The sequence below is a fragment of the Erpetoichthys calabaricus genome, chromosome 9 (assembly GCF_900747795.2).
Source record: "Erpetoichthys calabaricus chromosome 9, fErpCal1.3, whole genome shotgun sequence".
NCBI lineage: Eukaryota > Metazoa > Chordata > Cladistia > Polypteriformes > Polypteridae > Erpetoichthys > Erpetoichthys calabaricus.
Genome location: NC_041402.2, coordinates 64,552,063 through 64,575,414, shown reverse-complemented (window position 1 = coordinate 64,575,414; position 23,352 = coordinate 64,552,063). Strand labels below are relative to the sequence as shown.

At 36.2% G+C, this 23,352-nt stretch overlaps 1 protein-coding gene across 6 annotated transcripts in view; it reads right to left on the bottom strand.

Annotated features, from left to right (window-relative positions):
• Positions 1-23,352, bottom strand: part of znf536 (zinc finger protein 536) — a 496,696-nt gene that overhangs the window by 193,980 nt on the left and 279,364 nt on the right. For 5 of the 6 annotated variants that reach the window (XM_051932179.1, XM_051932180.1, XM_051932183.1 and 2 more), the window contains 2 exons: positions 18,931-19,083; positions 1,962-3,626 (listed from right to left, as the gene is read on the bottom strand). In XM_051932179.1, coding sequence (XP_051788139.1) covers positions 1,962-3,626; positions 18,931-19,083 — 1,818 coding nt within the window. The remainder of the gene's footprint in view (positions 1-1,961; positions 3,627-18,930; positions 19,084-23,352) is intronic. The other variant, XM_051932182.1, reaches the window with a different exon arrangement.

Below are 23,352 nucleotides of genomic sequence, written 5' to 3'. Positions count from 1 at the left end.
TCCTGTGATAATAGCATACTAAATAAAACTATGATAGAGTCTTAGTTACAGCAAAGAGCTGAATAAAAAGCTATGTTTTAAACATTTTTTATCATATACAGTAGGGAAAATAGAAAAACTACTTTGAAGAAAAGTGTTCATATTAATTAATCTTGAGTGACTGAAGTGGGCGGCACGGTGGCGCAGTGGTAGTGCTGCTGCCTCGCAGTTAGGAGACCCGGGTTTGCTTCCCGGGTCCTCCCTGCGTGGAGTTTGCATGTTCTCCCCGTGTCTGCATGGGTTTCCTCCGGGCACTCCGGTTTCCTCCCACAGTCCAAAGACATGCCAGTTAGGTGGATTGGCGATTCTAAATTGGCCCTAGTGTGTGCTTGGTGTGTGGGTGTGTTTGTGTGTGTCCTGTGGCGGGTTGGCACCCTGCCCGGGATTGGTTCCTGCCTTGTGCCCTGTGTTGGCTGGGATTGGCTCCAGCAGACCCCCATGACCCTGTGTTCGGATTCAGCGGGTTGGAAAATGGATGGATGGATAGATGACTAAAGTTATTACAGATGTAACAATGATATTTAATAATGATCACTGTTCCATTGTAGGTGCATTTGTATATAATGTGAAAAGGGCCGACTGTGATTTTTGAATATAACAAAAATATTTCATGTATATATATAATATATATACAAAAAATATTGTATAATATATATACAAAAATATTTTATGTAACAAACTCTTTGATGAAGTGACTAGAAAATTTTAAAGTGCTCTAACTTTCAAACCCACTAACAAAGTCTACAAATTCACCTGAATGTTATGCTATGTGTAAATGTTCTTACTTGTTTATACTGCTCACTCCAGTTTCGACTCAAAGCTTAATCTGTCAGAAATCAGCATATGGTGGCAATGCACTATGAAGCAGATGAAAGTCTATGGCAAAATTTAAAACAGCATCCACACACACACACACAGTACCGTCATTTATGGCAATTGGGCAGATTGGTAAAACCCTGGTGTAAACCCAGGATAAAGTCAAATTCATTAAATGCTATGAATCAGTTCACTGTATTAACAATTAATAGATTACTCAAATAAAATCTATTCTATATTTTAAGCCAAAAACCTCAAGTGTCTTTCCTACAGAAATAATCATGTTCCAAATTAGAAAATACAACTGCTTTTCGATGATAAAAGTATAAAATAGTAATTTCAGTCAGAAAAAGATGATCAAAATCGCACATAAAATTTCTCCTCAGCTGAATAACACATTGCTACTTAGTTGGCCCTGGATGCACATTAATAAATATGAACATATTTTCCAAAGAGGGAATTCAAAAGAAAGTACATCCTGCTTTCATTTCAAAATACCTTGGGTTATATGTGCATTGCGTGGATATTATTGTGAATATGGTATTAAGCTCAAAAAGTCTGTTATTTTTATGTTAAGATATAAAAAATATTATTTACTTACCTTGAATTACCTTGAATTCTTAATGTTCAGCTATGAAGACAAATATATACTGTAGCATTTATTTCACATAAATATATATATATATGTATATACCTGTATATGTACTGAAAATATATAGACCATACAAACTCTAAAAGAATACAGAAAAATGTACTATTCAGATAGCTCACAATTCCTCATGAAGGATGACAGTTCATTTTTCATGAAGTCACACATTGTGCTGCATTAAAGGGTAATGGGCTTTTGGGACCATGTGCATTACAAAACCTAAGACGGTAAAATACATTGCTCTGAAAAGCACAGGAGCAAAGATCCTGTAAGGGAGAAAGGATTATTTTCATCCTGAAAAAATATTGCAGGCCTGTAAACTACTAACAATAATTAATCTTTTGCTGTCTGAACAGTGAAATCATTTTTTTAATTAATGTTTTGCTCATTATGAGGCTATATATAACAGGACAATATGGTGATTTTTGCAAAATTTTAAACAACATACACAACCTACCAGGCATATCGGATCTCTTGAGTGTACTGGTGGCACTTGGGCTGTTTCCAAGACCATTGAATGCTGCAAGGTTTTCAGTGCTGTATGCCCTCAAGACAGAGAGTACGTTCATCTGCTGCTCAAGATGTGCCTGTTCTGACTTCATCACACCTGGAGGAACACCTTGAGATGAAAGAAGATTTAAGCCTTGCCAATGCTTGTCCAGAAGTTGTGGCACTGAGGCTGTTGCACCATGCAAGTCTTTAGTGACAGTGATACTTTGCATTGGGTCCATGCTTTCCTCATCTCTGTCATCTTTTTCCTCCTCCTCATCCTCCTCCTCCTCCTCCTCCTCATCCTCCTCCTCATCATCATCGTCATCATCATCATCATCATCATCACTTTCCTGTTTCTCATTGGCAGACTCATTATTACTGTGATCTGCAAGTTCTATATCTTCATCGGAAGGGTCTTGTTCCTCTGAAGCTTCAATGTCACCACTAGAGACTTTGTCAGAAAGTTCTTCTGGTGCGCTGCTAGATAAGCTTGTGTGTATAGAATTCATTTTGTCAGAGGACTGAATCAATTGCTCAGAATCATGAGTAACACTGCTGGACCCATTAGGCCTTGTTCCACTGGACGCTGTAGCATACGCACTAAACTGCTTGAAAAAGTCATTCTGAAGGCTGCTTACATTGGCATCCAAATGATTAGTCCAAGGTGAACTCTTCTGTTCTACTAAAGTGTCTTTGCTTGGCTCATGTTGAGTCAACTTGTTCTCACTGGAAACTGCTTTAGAGACTACAGTTTCTTTAGCAGTCTGAATAGCACTGGATGTCAAGGAAACTTTGTTAGATACAGAAGGCTCCTCAGTTTGTTCTTTGCTCATCATTGCAATGTCCAAGACACTATCTTTACGTTTTGCTTTGCCAAGATGATTGGCCTGAAGGTGAAGAGCCATCAGTTCCATCGAGGAGGTTGTGAAGGAACAGAACAAGCAGCCATGCCAAGCTATGTTATCATGAATTGTAACAGAAGAGCCCGGAAGAGCTGCGGTATCTGGCCTAACGGACAGATCTAGTGGTTCATATTGAGATTTTTCAGGTTTCTCATCACAGGACTTCATATCTTGCTTTTCTTCACTGCTTTCTACTCTCTTGATTTTTGACTCCACACTGTCACTAAAATGCTTCTCCCTAATGTCTTTTTCTTTTTTTAATGAACTAAGCACAAAATTGTCCATGAAGGCCTGCAGGGAACCTTGAAAGTTGGCCCCATTGCCTATCATGCTCTGGTAAGCCCTTCCTAAATCAGAAAAACTGGAAGCACCTTCTGTTATGGTCTCTGAGATCTTGAGGCCTTCGGACACAGAATCAGAGGACATGCTAGCGCACTGCCCGTGCCGCTCTCTCATAGAAAGCATCCCTGATGCCCACTGGTGAGGAAGCAGCTGGTTTCCCCTGAAGTCAACATTTGGCATCGTTTTAAAGACGCCTCTCAGGATGTCTGGTCTAATAAAGACAGAGCTTTTGTTGGTTGAGTGGTCCTCCTTGTGATCTGGAGGATGTCCAGTTAGAGGCCCACCTCCATTCTGCCTTTCCCGGTGATGACGCTCCAGGTGATATTTGAGGGAAGCTGACTGAGTGCCGGCGTAATCACAGTGCGGGCATTTATATGGCTTCTCCCCTGCAAGCAAAATAGAAAATAATTAACGCTTTTTTGTATAATAAGCATTGATGTAGGTGTATGATATGAACTATAAACATTAGATAGGTTTAATTATGCACTGTATCACCAGAAGCTAAAATTCATTATTTCATTGCTCATGCACTTTGAATTTCCTACTGTACATCATTCTTCCTGAAACAACCTTTAAAGAAAAACGCAGAGCCAGTAGTTGTCATTCTTACTGACCCTGGTCCAAACAAAGTCAATTATTATGTATAGACTATCACTGTATGGCTTGAATGATTCAGAGCAAGCAAGTGTTTTTGCATTCTTCAAACCCAAGAAATTACTTTAGGATGAAAGGTAATAAAAAACGGTAAACATTACTATTACTTCCCATATATTATGATGTTCCTGGCAAAGTAACAATTTACTTTAAGGCAATCAACATCGTGTGTTTTCTGCTTTGGAGAAACATAAAACCTCTAGCGTAATGAATGTAAGTCCTCATTTCAATGCAGCTTCACCTTGACAGTTTCATAGAACATCCTTACGCTCATCTGCATAAAACAGCTATTTATAAACAAACATGAGATAAAGCTCCAACTAACAATGGAATTTAGGTTAACATGTTGTTCATATTCACTAGAAGCTTTAAATGATGTCTACTTTTAATAAATAATAGACATATTTATGCCCATAAGATCAGAAGAACCAAACAGTTTGTCAATTAAATTGCATTTCCCTTTTTTGTTTTGCTAAGTATTAACCTAACAATAACTAGAGAAGGGAGGCACAAATACAGTAAGAATTCAAATGTGTTTCATATAGGCCACGAACACAATCATCAATGGGTTTTCCTAATTGCCAAGGACGAGAAGCAAAGATCTTGTAAACATTCAACTTTACTGTTGAAACTGTACTGAAAAAGAGTGCAATGAAAGTGATAAACCTTTCAAAACTGCCGCCCTTTTTCTAAACCTTTCAAAACTGCCGCCCTTTTTCTAATCCTCTTAATCTCACTTAGGGTTATAGAGGATGGAGCCTATCCCAGCAGCACTTGCTCCAAGAAGTAACCAACCCCACAGTGCACACACTTACTTACTCGAACTTGGAAATAAACTGGATATGCTTTGGACACTAGCGTGCCAAAATAAAAGCTTACACAGACATGGGGAGCAAACTGCAAACTTTACACAGTCAATGACTGGGCTGGAATTTGAACCCAGTTTTCTGGATCAGTGTGAGCAGTCCAAACACTGTGCCACCATGTAGCCCAACCATTAAAAGTATCTGGTGAGGTGGAAAAAAAGATAACACTGGAATCCGATCAGACAAGCAGGTTTAGTTTGATGAAAAAGAAGGGAACCTCATAGAAAGTGCCGAATAGCTATATTTGCAAAACTGGGTAGACATAGCAAATACTAAGTCTGCAAAATTCTAAAAAATGTTATGTCTAGCGTCGTTTCAACTTAAACCTGGAGCAATTAAATGGCAAAATGGGTGAATATATCACTTGATCTAAACGTATTGGCACTACTGCTAGCTGACAGCTGAGACTGTAGTCTTAATCAGCAAGAGACATGCAAAAATATTCATTTTATAACTGACATTGCATCTAATTTCAGTCTGTGTTTTGTTGACATCCAGGTGAAAGCTTGAAGCATAATATGCTTGCGCCACATTGTCATATGCTTTACTTGAAAAGAATAAATCCAAACCAATAATTGCCTCATATAAAAACACCTTCGGATAAATGATATCAGTACAGTAATACATTTTGAGACCACTACATTAACCAGTAAAGTGATTTTCATGGCAAAATTAAGTTGTAATTATAAACAAAACTTATTCAGACTAGGCAACTGTTATGGCTAGTGTGAATGAAAAAAAATACAGAGTGTAAAATATTTTGGTCTCATTAGATCTTTTTAGAAATTTAAAAGGAAAATATCTTCAATAAAAAGAATAATGTTAATAACCACTCATATACTTCACATATAACTGTAACATTTGTTTAGATGGTACACATGGAAACCATTTTTAGGCCTAAAAAAATTTAGCATTGTTACGCAAGACTGAATTGAATGATTTAAGTCTTGCTCTGCAGTAAATCATGGATATAATTAGCAAATGGCATACTGCTCAAGTAATTTATCATTATTTGGAGGGCACCATTCCAGAAAGATTCAAAGATCTGCAGACCTACTCCATTGTTCCTAAATAAAGGTCTACAAATACAAATTCAATCAAATTTTAATATCGGAGTGTTAGTTGGAGTCTTCTCTTTCTTTCTTTCTTTTTTTTTTTAAATAAGAATGTGCTTTCTCTGAACAAACAAAAGCAGAATTTTAACCCAATAAGTGAACAGCCCTTAGCTGAAAAGGGCTTGGCTTAATTTAATAAAAACAATTGTAAATGATCATTTTTATATTTTATAACAAGAAAGATTTTTTTTTCAGATGAACAATTTAAAAACCCCCTGTGCTTCTGGTCAAATTACAAATCTTACAGCAGTATTGTTAACAGGGAAAAAAAAATCACAATAAATTCAAATACGCACACTGTCTAAATGAAGCTTGAATAAGAATCAACGTCTGGGGCGCACAAGTGAGCCCTGTGCCTCTGCTGCGTGAAGCTTTTGGGTCCAGTAAGACATCTGTTTTATCTTACATCAGGGGCCATTTGTGACATCTGGGAGTTTACTGTATCCTGTTTTGCATCATTACTCACAATTTACTGTTAAAGGTTAAAATCCACTAGCTACTGTTTTATTTTTTTGCTCTTTTACATATTTTTTCTAATAAACAAGTACAATTACTTTATTTTTGCTGTAAAATATTATGGAACACAGAAAAATAAAAACAAGCAACATTCAAATAGTACATTTATAACTGTTAAGAAAAAAGCATACTTTATTTTTAAAAAAATACCTTTTCATGGTAATGATAAGACATTGACTACTAAATAATAACCTGCTGTATAATATTAAATCCTACAGACATGGTTATCTAAGCAAGAATGAAGTTTTTTATTGATATTCATTTAAATACATCTCATTAAAATTGAAAGTATACCAATGCATTCATTAAAAAAATAATCCTACATTGAATTAATGAGGAGGAACAATAAAAAAAAATTGTTGGATTTTCTATCAGTGCAATAGTTTACTTATTTACCTTCATACATTTACCTCTATAGGGAATGTTGCAACTTATGATGTTCCTAATGACTAAAGCTACAGTAAATAGAAAAATAATTAAACAGTACCACCATTCAATAAAAAGCAGAATGTCATAAAAGAATATAAACCTATTAGTAAAAATGATTAATAATAAACAATGATTTAGTAGTATGTCCATCCTCATTTAGTATTTATATGTGTATGAGTGTCCTTTACTCTTATAAAAAGACCAAGGAGGCAACAGGAAGATAAGAATGGACCTGCCTAAATAACTGCAGAACTGACATCTATTTGGTGAGATGGCCTCTCTAATTAGTCACCAAAAAATTCAGTCATTTCCATCACTCTCTCTGAGTCTTTTACATGCTATGGTCTCCTTTCCTCTCACCAGCTGACTGACGTCCAACAGCTGTCCTCCCAACATCAGACTCAGTTATTTTCTGGCAATGAGGTTGCTTTAAACCTCATCCTGAAGCCACTTCCAGTCACAGACCACAATCACTTCCTGAGTCATTTATTCTAGGAATATTAAATCTGAATTAGTCCCAGTGGTCTCTGTTGTCCATGCACCTCTCTACTTTGTGCCACCCTTGAAATGCTGCTTCTCCAAAGAAGCTCTTCAGCTACCTGTTATGTTAAAGGGATGACATGGCCCAACATGTTTCCGTATGGCACTTTGTTTCCCTTAACATCCAGGATTGTGTTGCCATCGCTGGAATTTTTACTCTGGTCTTATTCTCTCACTCATTGGTCAACCAGCCAGGCATCTTGTCTACTAGTGGATTCTGAATGAGTATTGTATACTTTCAACTAGTCTACCTCTTTCTCACACAAGTGTTTGGTCCCTTCCAATGCTCTTCCATTGAGGTAGTATAAACAGCACCTGCCTTGGTATCAGAGTAGTGTTTTCTCTGTCATGGAAGTCTACTCCAGAACATTGACCTACCGTAACCCATGTCATGGTGCTGGTATCCTTGCCATAGGCAAAGTCTGGCCAGCTAGCCAGTCATTCATAGTATGTATATGGGTATATTTGTATGTATATATGTACTTAGGTATGAATCTATCTATCTATCTATCTATCTATCTATCTATCTATCTATCTATCTATCTATCTATCTATCTATCTATCTATCTATCTATCTATCTATCTATCTATCTATCTATCTATCTATCTATCTATCTATCTATCTATCTATCTATCTATTGTATGTTTGTATAAATGCAAAGAATTTTAATATACATAGTAAACACATATTTTGCTTGTAAGCACTAAGCAAATCTGAACAGCACTGCCACCATCCAATCACATACTTCATTGACTCCTCATAGGGACAGTGAAATGTCAAAGGGTTTAAGTAATTGAAAAAAAAAGTTCTATCTTATGTATCAATCAATAAGAAGGAGTGGAGGTTATCACAGGAATACATGAATAACATTATGCAGGAAACAGGCAACTACGGGGACAGAAGTGGGTGAGCCTATGGTACTATAAAGGTGAGAAGTAATTTTCTAAGACATTTTTCATATATATAGTAGCTACTAAAAATCAATGTTGTCATCCCATTCTCATCCTCTAGTATGGTTTCATTAAATATGATTCTTGCTAAGTTTCTTAGTCTTGCTTTTATTTAGCAAAGTATATACCATTGCCCCTAGATATTTAAACTAGGTCAATTTATAATGTAGAAACATACTATAGTGCTACTCAGAACCATTAAGTGACCAGTTCAACTTTAGGTCCCACTTCATGTTTCATGCCATCATGGCCTCAGAAGCAATTACATGCTTTGGTCATAGAGAGCATCAGTTTCAGTATATTTATTTTGTTCCTAAATTTTAACTATTTAATAATGGTCAGACATAAAAGAAAAACTACCTTAGGTCTTTCTAACCATACTTTGAATTTTGACTAAGACGACTTTTAGTCACATTCATTGTTAACATACAGTTGATGTGGAATGTGGTGAGTGTTCTTACAAAAGAAACTATGGAGTCTGCAGATCATTGCAGGCAACTGAGTGCATGCATATTGCTTAATCATGCAATTAATTAATTGACTCACTAACTCATATTTCAATTACACAATTACAGCTTTAAACAAACTACCTTCTTACTGATTTATTTTCTCACATGATTCTTTGCATTTTCCAAAGCAAGCAATCCCTTGCTACTTCATTTCCACTCTTAGGTTGCTCAGCAGACTGTGGGAATCTGCATAAATAATGGCATTACAAAATCTTTTGTCATCTCAAGTCACTAAAGCAAATTATTTTATTCATTATTTTTTGGATTATTAATACAAGAGAAAATGTAACACCAAAACATAACTTTGATTGCTTTCTCCAGAGGTGGAAACTACTTCAGTGAAATGCACTGCTGGAAGGAACATACTGTTGTCTATCTATCTATCTATCTATCTATCTATCTATCTATCTATCTATCTATCTATCTATCTATCTATCTATCTATCTATCTATCTATCTATCTATCTATCTATCTATCTATCTATCTATCTATCTATCTATCTATTGAATAGAATAGAAATATCAAATTCTCTTAAACCCTTATAAATCTTGACAGTGGAGGATCTTTCTTGAAATCTAACAGAGATTATTATGTGAATTTGTTTGTATTTTATGTATATTTTACATTTTAAAATGTTTAAGAGATGAAACAGAGCATTTTGTAAATTGCCAGGCCATTACAATAACTATACTAGATTTTCAAAGTTGTATTGTGATTGTAAATACAAAATTTTAACACCTATTTTGGGAGTCATTACAAACTCGAGTAATCTTATTTATTGATGGAGATTGTGCTGATCCTCAAAATTACAGGCTGGTACAGTAATGTAGGCTCTAATGGAAGGAGAATAAAGAAAGCGATTATAAAATTCCAGGTAGGAGATCACCTCACAAAGTACTAAGGAACAGACAACACAGGTTCAAACACAGGAAAAGCTAACAATTATGAAACAAAGAACATATACCTGATGTTAGTAAAGTGATGAGAAATATTTTCTAAATTAAGAGATATCAAAAGTGTGGTCCACTTCTTTTTAGCATGTGAAAAGTGATTGAATTTGTAAAAATAGCTTAGCTTAATTAGCAAATTACATAAAGGTAAAACAACTAGAGCAGTACTCATAAAGAGCTAATTCAGGCTGCTTATATTAAATAATGACATGAAAAGATAATCTTAACAATTATTTTAATTTTACACAGTTCGTTATCTTAGTGAATTCTATTCTAAATAGTTTTACTAGGAGACAACAACGGCCTATGTATTTCACTATGTGCACAGGAAGCTTAATGGGATGCTCAGGGTCATTGGTGAGGAATGATGTGGATAGTAAAAGTCTAGAAAGGTTACGATTAAACTGGGCAATGTACTTGTGAGAGCAAATTGTGAGTTGTTAATGCAGTTTAATTTTCCGGATTATAAGACTGACACATAAACAATAAAGAAAAATCAGAGAAGAGCTGCCACACTTACTGGACCACTGAATGGAATGATCTACGAGGAAAGACAACAAAATGTGACAATACGTCAAAAACATTAAAAATTAAGTGCAGAGCTGAGACAGTGATGTGAAAAAAGTTTGTGGGCAAGTTACAGCACATTACAGACCTGCATAAAGCAGTGAAAGAGATAATGCAGCATCTTATTACTGTCCCAGTGGGGATTGTCTTTCTTAACATTCATTCTTACAGATTGGATGGTTATTGTTTGTGGGAGTTAATATTCTTCTAAACCAACAGAAATTCATTACCTTGACTCTCATCCCACCATGAAGTTTTATTTTAAGAGTTGTTCCCTACTGTTATTTGTGAAAACTCTCTCTAGCACTCTGGTTTTGAAAGTTGTCCCAGTTAGTCCCACACTGATGGTATTGTTGTGTAAGACTTTGCAGGATAATTTTCAGTTCACATATGTTAAATTAGTGGTACTCTGATTTCCTAGGTCAGTGGCTAGTGACTAATGTCAATTGGTGAAATTCATTTATTCAGAGCAAATATGCTGTGTTTTCTGGTGACATTGTTTGCCTAATATTTTCCTGGAAATTCAGTGTAAGTCTGGCTTAGATTAACTTTTTTTTTCCAAGCGCCCCATGATGTCTTTTCAAGGCCAGCTTCACATCACAGAACTGTAGCAGCCAGTGTTGGATGGGATATCCAAACCCAGTATATAACGCTTATCCTAGTAGTGGGCTAAATATTAGGAGAAAATGTGCAAATGCATTTAAACACAAACTCGCACACAGAAGAAAACTGGTAATGTGTTGGATTATCTGTGTCTTAACAGTAATGTCTCTTTGTATGGACTTGTGCAACTCAAGAGTGCTGTGCAGGTGATGCAAACAAGAAGGACTGAAGAATCCACATACCTGTTGTGCATTTTGTTGCAGCAGCAATTAACTATCTGTTAGGGACAATTAAAAAAAATATTGCATCTTTATAATCCACAAATTCAGTTTCTCCTTCCCCAATGACTTCAGCTCCCAAATATTTCCGTTATTTTGCTGGACACGAGGCAAAGCAAATTCAGTGGGGTTCGCTCCTCACTACTGGGGACCCTAAGCCTTTCCTTTTAAAGTATATACGTGTGTTTGAGTGACCTGCCATTCCATAGTTGGTGCTTGCCTTACATCTAAAGATTTCAGGTGAGGCTCTACTTTCCCATAGCCATATCCAGAAAAAAAGTGGGCTAAAATAAGTGATGGGCTCATATATGAATTATTCTTCTTGAGCTCCTAATTCAAGCAGCCAAAATTGCACAAACCTCACCCCAGCAAAGTGTTTCTTCTGAAGCATAGCAGGTTTAATGTAGCACTTGGTCCTTATGTGGCATGTTATTACCAAGGTTTTTATCATTTGTTCTCACATGCACTAACAATGAGACTGAGAGTATTTTTTGCCTTTCTCATTGTTATTCAAATACTTCTCAAATGTTCTCCGCTTTAATTTTAAGGAGTTAAATGCCTTAAGCATAAATGTCACTGTTGCCAGCTTATGTCATCTGTGATATAATTGCTTTGTATTCACATTCACAAATTACACTCAAATAAAAGTCCTACTATTTCCCCTTTGCTCCTTCTATATATCCCATAACACTTAGCTTTAAAAGTCACTTCTCTCTTACATTTTCACCCCGGGGGTTTACGTCTTAAATCAATTAAACTAAATTTGTAAAACATTACTTTTTTGTGATTGGTTAAACAAACCTGCAAATGCATGGTTTTACTTGCCTATCACATCTAAGATTATTAAAACGTCTTTTTCACCTCTCAAGACTGCAATGTCACAGGGCTTTTCAAACAGAGTATTTTTTAGCAGTTTTTAATTAAATTTTCCTTTTATCTCCTTTGCACAGATTGTCAAAAGGCAGAACCAGCCATGGACAAGGTGCCACTCCATCAATGGAGTCCATCACAAACCTACACTTGTTCACACAGGGACTATCTAAAGTTGACAGTAAAACTAACACATACACCATTGGGATGTGGGAAGGAGACATTGAGAAAGCCTTATTTTCTAGTGTTCAACCACCTTTTATTTTATTTTAACTTTGCCTATCAATCAATCAACTACAGGCATAGTACGACTTACAGAACTACACGAAAAAAATTCAAAGGTATAGTTTATTGAATATTTCTGGTGTAATAGTAGACTCTCAATTTTTACCACATTAAGCTAAGTTCTCAATTCTTCATCACATTCATTGATTATTACATTAATTGATGGTTTATGCATGGTTAAGGGTAACTAAGACTGGAACCAACTTTAGAAACCATTACTTACTTTCACAGACAAGGAGTCAAACAAAGCAATTTTAGTGTTACATAGTTTTGTTGCCATTTTTCTTGTTAGTTCAGTAATTGCTCAGTTTGTGTCCTTACAAAATATACATAACAAACTGCATTTTGAAACAGCAGAACATTTTTAGCGCAGTGGGATAGTGGGCTAAAAAGTGAATGTTCAGAAGATGCAGATATGGTTTTTAAACAGCAAATTTTTATCATTAATTATGTTTATCAGTAAATTTACAATTCCTACCAAAAAGCCATGAAATGGTAAAAAGAGAATATGAAAGTTGATTTAATAACATTTATGCTATAGAACATTCTGTTTGTGGTAAAAACATTTTTATAAAATTTTTTATTCATTATCCTCTTAATTAATTTCAGGGCCAATGGCAGGCCAATCTGTTTCTGGGATTAAAGGGCAAAGTTCAAGAGCCCAGTCTCAGAGGGGGAGCCAATTTATTACTGTTCTGCCAAAATGGAGAAGAAGGCAGAAAATAAAGAAAAGGACTTTAACATGAGAAGCAAGGAATCATTAGCCAGTAAACAAGCAAAGGTCCTAGGCAGAAAGTTGTTATAACTAAAATACCAAAGTCCACACATGCAAAGTTTTGACTCCCTAAGCTAAGTTTTCTGACAATATCCGCACAATCTGGAAGACCAAAACTAGCACACTTCCATCTTAAATATGATCCAACTGACGACATCACTTGATTTAGCCGATAGTCACCTGATGGCAATTACTGATCACACTATGGCTATTGTCATGAAAAACACCAAGACTGGTGGTGTCCACAAAAAAACAAAAAATCTGTACAAAAATATTGGTAAGATTTAGTAATATGTCCAAAATAACATAAAAATTTTAATGTAGTGAAAGTCAAGCAAAATGGCACCTTTTATTGGCAAACTAAAAAGATTACAATATGCAAGCTTTCGAGGCAAGACGTAAGCTTGCATATTGTAATCTTTTTAGTTAGCCAATAAAAGGTGTCATTTTGCTTGACTTTTCACTACATTCATAATGGCTAACACGGTACAACACCCTAGTACTACAGACATAAAAAGTTAAAAGAAATGACAAAAAATGTTGTGTAGTCCAAAATCTTTAAATAACAACACTTACCCAACAATTTATTGTTTTTCATTAACTACTATTTGTAAAATGTGCAGATCTGATGTCACATTACGTAACTTCTAGTCGTGGGTATGTCAGATTTGCTGACTGCATTTGTTGATCTTATTGCTGGACCATGTTAATTTAAATGACTGAAAATCGCTGTCCATGTTCACATTTAGTGCCAAACTTTGAGCACAGTCATTTTCTGGCTGCCAATAGTGTGGTGCCTAATGGAGCTGATGCTATAGGAAGGGTTAATAGGTACAGTGAGTTTAGCTGCCATCTCTACCCTTTCTTTCTTTTTTCCATTTGGTCATGGTACGTAAAACACTAGACATCAGGCAGATAATCTTCGCTTCTGTTTGTGAGATCTGAAACACCTGTGTTGCTTATTTTTCTTCGCTGTATTATATGCTTTGTACTTCCAGATAAGCATTCATTGGTTGTCAGCTGTCCTGCACACAGAGGGCCCCCACGACTAAAGACAAAATCAGATGATTTTGTGGGAGCGAGTCACAGACTAGTTGGAATGAGTCTCTGAGTATGCTACATTATGCGACTGGCTTCAGAGGAGAATGCTGCTGAGTGCCTTTAACTCGCTAAGGTTATGTAAATGAAAGCTATGACTGAAAATCACTGGTAAAGTCACATAATATGTATAATAATATAATAATATGTATAATATCTTATATATAATAGTCTACGCGCAGAAGTGTGTGTGTGTGTGTCCGTCCGGAAAGTGAGAGGTAGAGTAGGGGTAAGGGCTCCACCTCCGAGGATACACAAGCGAGGCCAGCACGTCGGCAAAACGAAACCTCTGAAGAAAGAGTCACTCAAAGTCAAAAAGTCAAAGTCAAAGTGAACTTTATTATCATCTCAACCATATACAAGTATACAGAAAGACGAAATTGCGAAGCTCAGGGTCCACAGTGTAACAACATGACAATAAATAAATTAAAAATAGAATTAAAATTTAAAATTTAAAAATTAAAACACAAACAAGACAAGACATTGTGCAAAGATAGGACAAAGAAGTAGCAGTAATATTGATGTGTAAGATATGTAATATAATAAATAATAAATAATAGATATAGATAATACAGAAATGATCAGTGTATGCTAATAGTTGTTTAAGACGTGTAAACAATGACAGGTCAGAATGTTTCACAGCAGAAGGATAACAAGAGTGTCAAAATACTTACAGGTCAGTATGAGATTTTCAGTTCTTTTCTACATGCACACTCGTCTTTGCAGGAAAGTGGCTCGCATGTATAAAAGTTCTGTTTTTAGAGGTGGTTGAAGCAGTGTGGAAGGTCCCAGGGTGCAGCCTGGTGTTAAGGTGTCTAACAGCTTGGGGGTAAAAACTCTCCTGCAGCCTAACAGATCTGGCTCTGATGCTATAGTATCTTCTCTTGGATGGTAGAAGTGTGTAAAGTCCATGTGAGGGGTGTAAGGGGTCCTGCACAATGCTGCAGGCCTTGCGGACACTGCGTTTGTAAAATATGTCCTGTAGTGAAGGGAGAGGCACCCCAATAATGTTCTCTGCTGTCTTCACTATCCTTTGCAGGCGCTTATAATCGGATATGTTGCAGTTGCCATACCAGACAGTGAAGCAGCTGGTCAGAACACTCTCAATGGTGCCTCTGTAGAACATGGTGAGGATGGAAGGGGAAAGACTTGGTCGCTTCAGCCGCCTCAGGAAGTGTAGTCTCTGCTGGGCTTTCTTGATTAGTGATGAGTGATTAGTGATGTCACTCACTTAGCAGCCAATACAGAAGTGAGGCGATCACATCAGCAAAACTGTATCCCTTTTACTTTTCCTCACGCTGCTAATACACAGGCAAGGTGAGCACGTCGGCAAAACTAATCCTCCTAGGAGAGAGATGCCCAGAGTGGTTCCTTTCAATTACCCGACATCTCTACATTTCAATTTTTTTTCTGATGATTTCAATAGGTTCTAGGACCCCTTGCTTTTTACAGCATGGGCTTAAACAGCTGGAAATATATAATTGCCTTAATCATTCTTTAAAAAGCTTCAAGCAGCTTTTCCGAGTCAAAGAGCCTGGGCTATGACTATGTCCCACCACGCTCATATAAATCTTTTCTCAGGTGTTCGGGTTCTCTTTTCTATATCAAAGAGATGCTTTAAGGTTATTCAGTGTTTCTAAATTTGAGTTGAGTTCTAAAGTTGAATGGGCCTGGTTGGACTGGATTGAACCATACAAAACATTTGGTTGCTGGGATCAGCTGTGTTGAGGTCATAATCCTGACCAGGACACAGGGCATATTGAAAACATTTTATTGTGTTACCATTGGACTTTTCGAAACAACTTTTGATTTATTTTATTGATTTCTGCCTTATTAATTATTATGCTTCCTCAGGAACTCACTACCTACAGTATAAAGTACAGGAGGTCCTCGGGTTACAACGTCTCAACATACAACGTTTCGAGTTTACAAAGCTCACTCCCATAAAAACTTATAAAATTGAGATGTGAGTGTTTTAGCTTACGCCGTTAGCGTTGTACTTACAGGCAACGTGGGCGAACTCGTTTGGTTGAGCGCGGAGGAAGTGTTCCGTTTGTGTTGCCCTTATCATGGCTTCTAAATGAAAGTCTGAGTCTTCAGATGGTAGTGCATCGAAGAAGAAGATGGTAGTGAAATTAGACATTGTAAAGTGATCAGAAGGAATAAAGGTAAGGAATTTTTTTTACACTCATTTTTTTGTCATTTTTTCTGTTACTATAGTATAGTGTACACTACAGTATATTTATTTCCTTTTCCTTTTTCTGTGGTTTAATTGTGTTTTTGTGTTCTAGATTATGATTTTGCAAATTTGTTAGGATAGGTAAGTGACTTAGGTTAGGGTGTCTTTCGACTTACACCAAAATTCGGGTTACATCACTGTTGTAGGAATGGAACTGTGACGTAACCCGAGGACCCCTGTAGATGCTTTTTAAATCAGGAGAACAAATTCCATGTCAGTGAATTTTAAAGTCATTATAGGTCTATTGTTGCTTTAAGAGACATTCTAACCAGTATAAAAACATTATAATCAACTTAAATTAAGACAAAAGGAATATTACTTATGTTGTAATATTACTGCCACTGACTTTACCATGCTATAATAACTGAAATTTCTTTCTTCCTTGTGCTGTGCTGCTGTTCCTTTCAGTTTACCAAACTTGTATTATAATAATGGAAGACATAAATATGTCTGATTTCTAAGCAAGTTTCTATTTAATACACTAATATAAATTGCACACTAATTTTCACAAAGTATATACAGTATGTATGCTGTAAAAACCTGAAGACTTTTTTAACACAGCTGCTTATTGCTAAACACAGCCTTGTCCAGAAGGGGACAATCTGTGTCTCTAATTGCTGTCACTGAAGCCTAGATTCATTATGTGACTTTCCCATTAAAATGTGAGCATTAATTTGTATAATGAAATATCACCCACTGCAGTGTTCATTAGCTGTGCCCTACTGTATACTGCACATTGTTAGCTACCTAGAAACTGTAGTTAATTTCACTAATGGATATTTTCCCACTCAGTGTTCAGGAGGAAATTAATACTGTAACATTAGCTCTTTAACTTTAACAGAAATTTAAATTCAGTTAATTCCTTTCAACAAAATTTTAGGAAACCATTAATCTAAGATTTTGTTTCACCAGTGCTTATTTAGTAAGCAATGCTTGGGTACCCCTTGGATTTAAAGCCTTACAAGTTTTAGTGATCACCATTTTTAAAAGCGTATTTCAAATTTAAAAATAGATATGGGTATAAACATAATCCCAAGTCCCTGAACAGGCTTAAAAATGGATGGATGGATGTGTTTACATTTAACCTAGGGTCCTACCCCAACTCCCCTTCGATTATACTTGAAATTCCATGATTTTCTGGATGTAATTCTTTCAATAACACCTGGAGGACAGGTAGAGTGCTAGATTACTGGATTTTTAACAATGGATTCCATTAAAAATGTTGAAAGAAAATGACTAAACTGAAAGTACTTTCAAAGTAAAATGGTGCAAAAGATCAATACTAGAAAAGAAAGCTAGAGAAAAGTGTTGATGGAGACGAAAGATAAAACTTTTACATGGAAGCACACCTTTACAGTGGGACTGTGGAAAAGCTAGTTGAAGTTCGAAAAATGTCAAAATTCATTCCAGTCTAAATAATAATAAACTAAAACCCAGCAAAAGGTATGTATTATCTGTTGTAAATGTTCGTGCTGGGCAACTACAATCTTCTGCACTATAGTTTTTCCACAAAATAAGTGCTCATTTTCACTTTTTAATTTTTAGTTTTAAACTCCCAGTTGTTGGTAGTGGTTTTTGATCTGTTAGCTTTCACAAATCAAAGCAAAAAGGGTTAACCGTTCTGATTTTTAGATTTACATGACTGTTATACTGTACTAAGGGAATGGTAGGAAAGACAGGCAGATTTCCAAATAACCAAGACACTTCACAATCTACATGATGGTAATATATCGTGGCCAGAAAACATTTTTACAAATAAAATATGCCTAATTAATCCATTATGTATAATATAACATGCTTAAAGTGGCTTATTTCAATTATGGGTGGCAGTGCGGGGGGTAGGAACCTATCCCAACAGCATTGGCTGGAAAGCAGGAACCAGCCTTGGACGTGTCACCAGTAAATCATAGCTTTTTATATTATTGGATTAATTCATGACATTTTTTGAACACTTTAGTCCATTACAGAATTGCAGGGAAGCAAATCCTTAATTACAAGGAAGGAATGATCCTTGAACAGGGCAGCAGCCAACTGAACACCATTACACTCATGGTCACTCAGTTCATTGTTGCCATTTTACTAAAGCTGCATGTTTTAAGGATGTATCAGAAAATCTGAGTAGTAGATAAAAACACACGTAGAAGTGGAGAGAATGTTCATAATACACTAAATCAAAAACTAGTTACTGAAGAAGTGAACCATCACCGCCTGCCTATTTTTATGAAAATAACATGTGATATTTACTAGAGTTCATTTTTACAAGATTATTGTACTTGAATGCACCCACATGCTGCCCCTCAAAGAAATGTACAGAATTTGTGAGATCCATTTATGTTTAGATGGTGAATTAAAAAACAAGAGGAAGAAAGTCTACAGCTACACTTTATTTTAATGAACATTTCTCAAAGGTAGTCTGCTGAACTATGGCACACCTGCTAAACTCACCTGTGTGTATCCTCAGATGGACCTTCAGGTGATGTGATGTTCGGAAGGTTTTTCCGCAATAGGGACAGTCCTTCATGGCTGATCCCAGGCCTCTGTCTCTGACAAGAGAAGGCTGCTGGACTCCAGTTTGCTTGCCCATGTCTTCCCCGGCATCTATAACACACAGGGTTCTTATGTCACTTCAGCACTTGTCAGAATCTGTTTCCACGAAATGTGCTAACGCTACACAAAGTCAAGCACATCAATAGTACACCTATTTTTTGCCATTTCAACCTGACAGAATGCTGACAATTCATAAGCTTTTTAGCCCCCTCCTTCCCCAACCCCCCCTGTACAATTCTTTTATCCTTGCTATTATCATCTTCTGGTAGCATATGGTGGATTGTATTGAAATGAACAATACAAGAAAAGAAACAGCAATGTCAGCAGAGGGGCCTGTTTGCTGTAGTCTGACTTTGAAATGAAATATTTCTTATGGCAAAACTACAAAGCCACTACCAGGGTCTTATGTCTGAATGAACTGTTCTTAAATTGGATGTGTGTCTGGATGATGAAGTAATAAAGTGAGGAGCCTCATAAAAGAGCAATAATTCATTTCAACAGCTAAATACACATTCCTGTGTTTATAAAGTCTTACAACACTACTCTTTTAGATGATGTGTGGCCGAAAAGATGCAGCCTGACCAGAAGAATATAACTGGTAAGTGAATACTTAAGTTTCTATTTAGGTAAAAAGACATATATTCTTTTTTATTGCTAGATTAGTGACTATTTATTATATAGCACCTTGCCCTGTGATCTGCAACATTAGCAAACTTGAATAAAATGTTCATACGGTGAATAATAGACTCTTAAGCTGACGTGTTTGCTCACCTTAGCCTCCAATGTTTCCATTGAAAAGTTAAAATGCTGCCTAATCCATGTGGGGTATATTAAGTGTAAATGCTAAAACCAGGCGTTACATTTTAATTAAGTGGAAACACTTAAAATCACTTCAAACATTTCAATTAATGGGGTACACCACCCTTTTGTTCCAAATTCTATCAGATCAAAAACAAACAGGGATTTAGTTAGTCTGATCTTTGGACAGGATGGGGTAACAGTTATGATAGAAACTGACTTCAGGAACACAGTGAAAATAATACGACAGGAGCTTAGGTCAACCCTAATACATCTACAGACATTAACACCATCACTGAACGTTCATGCCTAGGCATCTCCACTGGATAACAGGAAAATGGAAGTGGGTTTATGTAAACCCATAAAAGTTTCCAATATATGTAAGCACTAACTCCGGGATCCCAAACCAAAAGGCTATGAGATGACATTGCTAAATCAATTTATAGTATTTCTCTTTGCGTTATTTTGTATTTTGCTTTAAAGTGAAATATTCTTACATCTGTGTAATCCATTTTCAGTGTATCAGGAGTTTTCTCTCTGGCAGTATTAGGTGCAAGACAGGAAGTACAAATTTGTTGTCTCAAATATGGCTGCCCGATAGGAGGCTATAAACCTTCCTCTATCTAGTAGTATGGAACCATTAGACTCTGAAGATGAAGGCTCCCTGCCCTGCTTTACTCACATTGTACAACATGCCCATATTTTTTTGCTCAGGAGGTAGAACCTGGTGCTTGCCAAACACCCGAGCTGAGCAGAGCATCCTAAATGTGTCTCATTATGCAATAAAAGGATTGCAGCCTGTTATAAGTGGAAATATAGCCATTAACCCATTTCCACTGGAGAGATGTACTGCTATTGGCAGTAGTCCATGTCGTTCGCTCTATGCCATACAAAACGTGATACTAGAGAAGGAAAAAATGTATTATAACAGAGATATATATTTTACTATATGTAAAAGGGGTATGTGCCTAAAAAAATTAAATATGGCACCAAGTTGCCTTATTGTACTTACAGTACATGTTGGCATAATGTTTCAGTAAACAAAACATTCAAGCTATTGTATTGTTATGAAGCGCTCCTAATAAGAATCTGTTAGCATGCTTTTATCTGTTCCATTTTCTTTGCTTATAATCCCCTAATGACAAGAAGTTCCTGGCATCAACACATGTTCAAAAGATAGGTTCAAAATAAAATGGCCACAAAACTGGATAAGAGTACTGAAAACATGAGTGCCTCCTTTCAATTGTTGCAGAAACAGTATATTTATATGCGTATCTTGCAGCTTGTGCGACCAGACTTTGTGTGTTTGGACACAGCAACCAAAAACACTTCGCAATATCTTTTCATTTAGTAGCTGGCAGGAAAAAAGTCCCCGGTGAACATTGGCCTGTGTCTCTGTCTTTAATCAGCTGACTGATCCAGGCTTTTAATATGGCTGTTCCAATTATTGTAAAAGTCAACTAGTACCTTATAACCACAAATATTGACAGTTTATTGCACAACACATTTATGACATTTGAAGGTCACATCACACATTATGTACAGTCTTTTAGAGAAAGGTCTGGAAGAGAAAGACATGTTAACCTACAATCTATAACTATTTTTGAGTCATTGACTTACAATTATTATTCAGTGAAAATACAGAAGGGCAGAGCTACACAAATGATTATCGTCATGAAGATTAACTATATCGAAATATTTACCATATAACAATATAAAATGCTTAGTGATTGAAAATATTTCTTAATAAATGAAGGCAAGCACTGATTAAGCACAGGCATTTATATTAATTGTATTTTGAGAATTGCTTTTCAGTTGAGGATTTCTTAAAGGTGCCGGGAGCTGGGGTGGGGCTGGTAGGGGTGCAGATACTATATGATACCCACAAGTTAGTCTGAATCATCATCTGATCTCCCAGCTTGATGTGCACCTTGTGGGTAATAAGGGTCTGACTTGGACCCTTTTTGTTTGCATTAACCTTTTGATGGGGCAACGATTGCAGCAAAACATGCTGGCCTTATTATTAACATTTTGCTTGTCACCTTTAAAATATTAGATTGTAGTCCATCACATTACTAACATTACATCTGTCCCTCGTGAAATAATAGACTATACTTGACCACAGATCTGACAGAAATCACCCACATTCAGTTCTGCTGAGTGCATCATGGACATTAGAGGCTTTAGCACACAACTACCGAGATGTTTCAGATGTTTCCATGGAACATTTTGAAATTGTTGGAAAGAAAATATCAGCTCAGTAGAGCATAGTGAAAATGGTGACTTGAACAAAAAGAAGAACTAGTAAGTGAAGAAATGAAGAGGTGTTTTTCATTAGGGGCTAAAGGCACCAACCAGGGACATTTTAATATTTATGGCAAGCTGGACTGTCTAGGAAATTGATGCACTACAGTTTATACACTACAACTTATATCATCCACTTCCCTTTACCAAAACCTTTTCTAGTTTTTTGGGGGAACTTAGAGCACCCCTCCAACCACCAGCAACCTCAAATTATATGTTATAATATGGTGTCACAGCTTTTGCACAGAGGGCTACACTTAATGCTCCTTATTCGTTTTCTTTTCATTTTGAGAAACAACATTGTTGTTACCAGTGCGTTTCTTTAATTGCTTCTAAATAGTTTCCTTTAGAAATGACAATTAAGTAACAGAAGGCTCTGGTGCAAATGACAATGTGTCCTAAACAGGAGTTGTTAATTCTCAACAATTCTCATTCACACCCGTGTGCTCATCATCAAGAGGCTGAGTTAATAATAGACATTGTGAAAGAAATAAGAGAGAAAACATGGAAACTCACAAACAGGAATTCATTCCTATGAATAAAACACACAAACTACATTCATTAGAAATGTAAAAAAAAAAGGAATCACATTCTCAAGTGTGCCTTACCCAATTCTGTGTCAATAGTGGGTGTGGAACTGATCCTAACTGCGTCATTACCAAGGCAGGAACCAAAGTGAATGAGTTGCCAGACAATGGTGGTATAAGAAATAGTAAACAGAATTTTATAGACTGACACATCACATGCAGAAGCAACAAAACAGAAAGATGTTCAGTGGAAAATACACTCAGGTTATTGGTAGGAATTGGCTCTTGAAAAGTAAATCGATTGCAACAAATACTTACAGATAAAGTTTGAGAAACTGTTCTAAACAGGAAGGCTAACCCCAGGAGCCATTCATTACAGTGTGAGTTATAATTTACATTCTAGTTATGTATAAAATGCATATCTATATCTTCTGTCTTGTGCTGTGTAACTCTAAGCTAAATCTACTACATTTCCCTTATAACCTCCAGACTCAACAGGTAAAAATCAGATATTAAGAATAGATATGAACAGAACTACTATGACATGTCACATTAGTAAACAAAAATCAATGTGACATAGAAAAGACTTGAAAAATGGGCAATTTTAAGACTTCAAAGATGTAAACTTAGGATAAAGTAAAATGACACAGGACTATTTCATATTATTACTGAGTCTATCTATCTATCTATC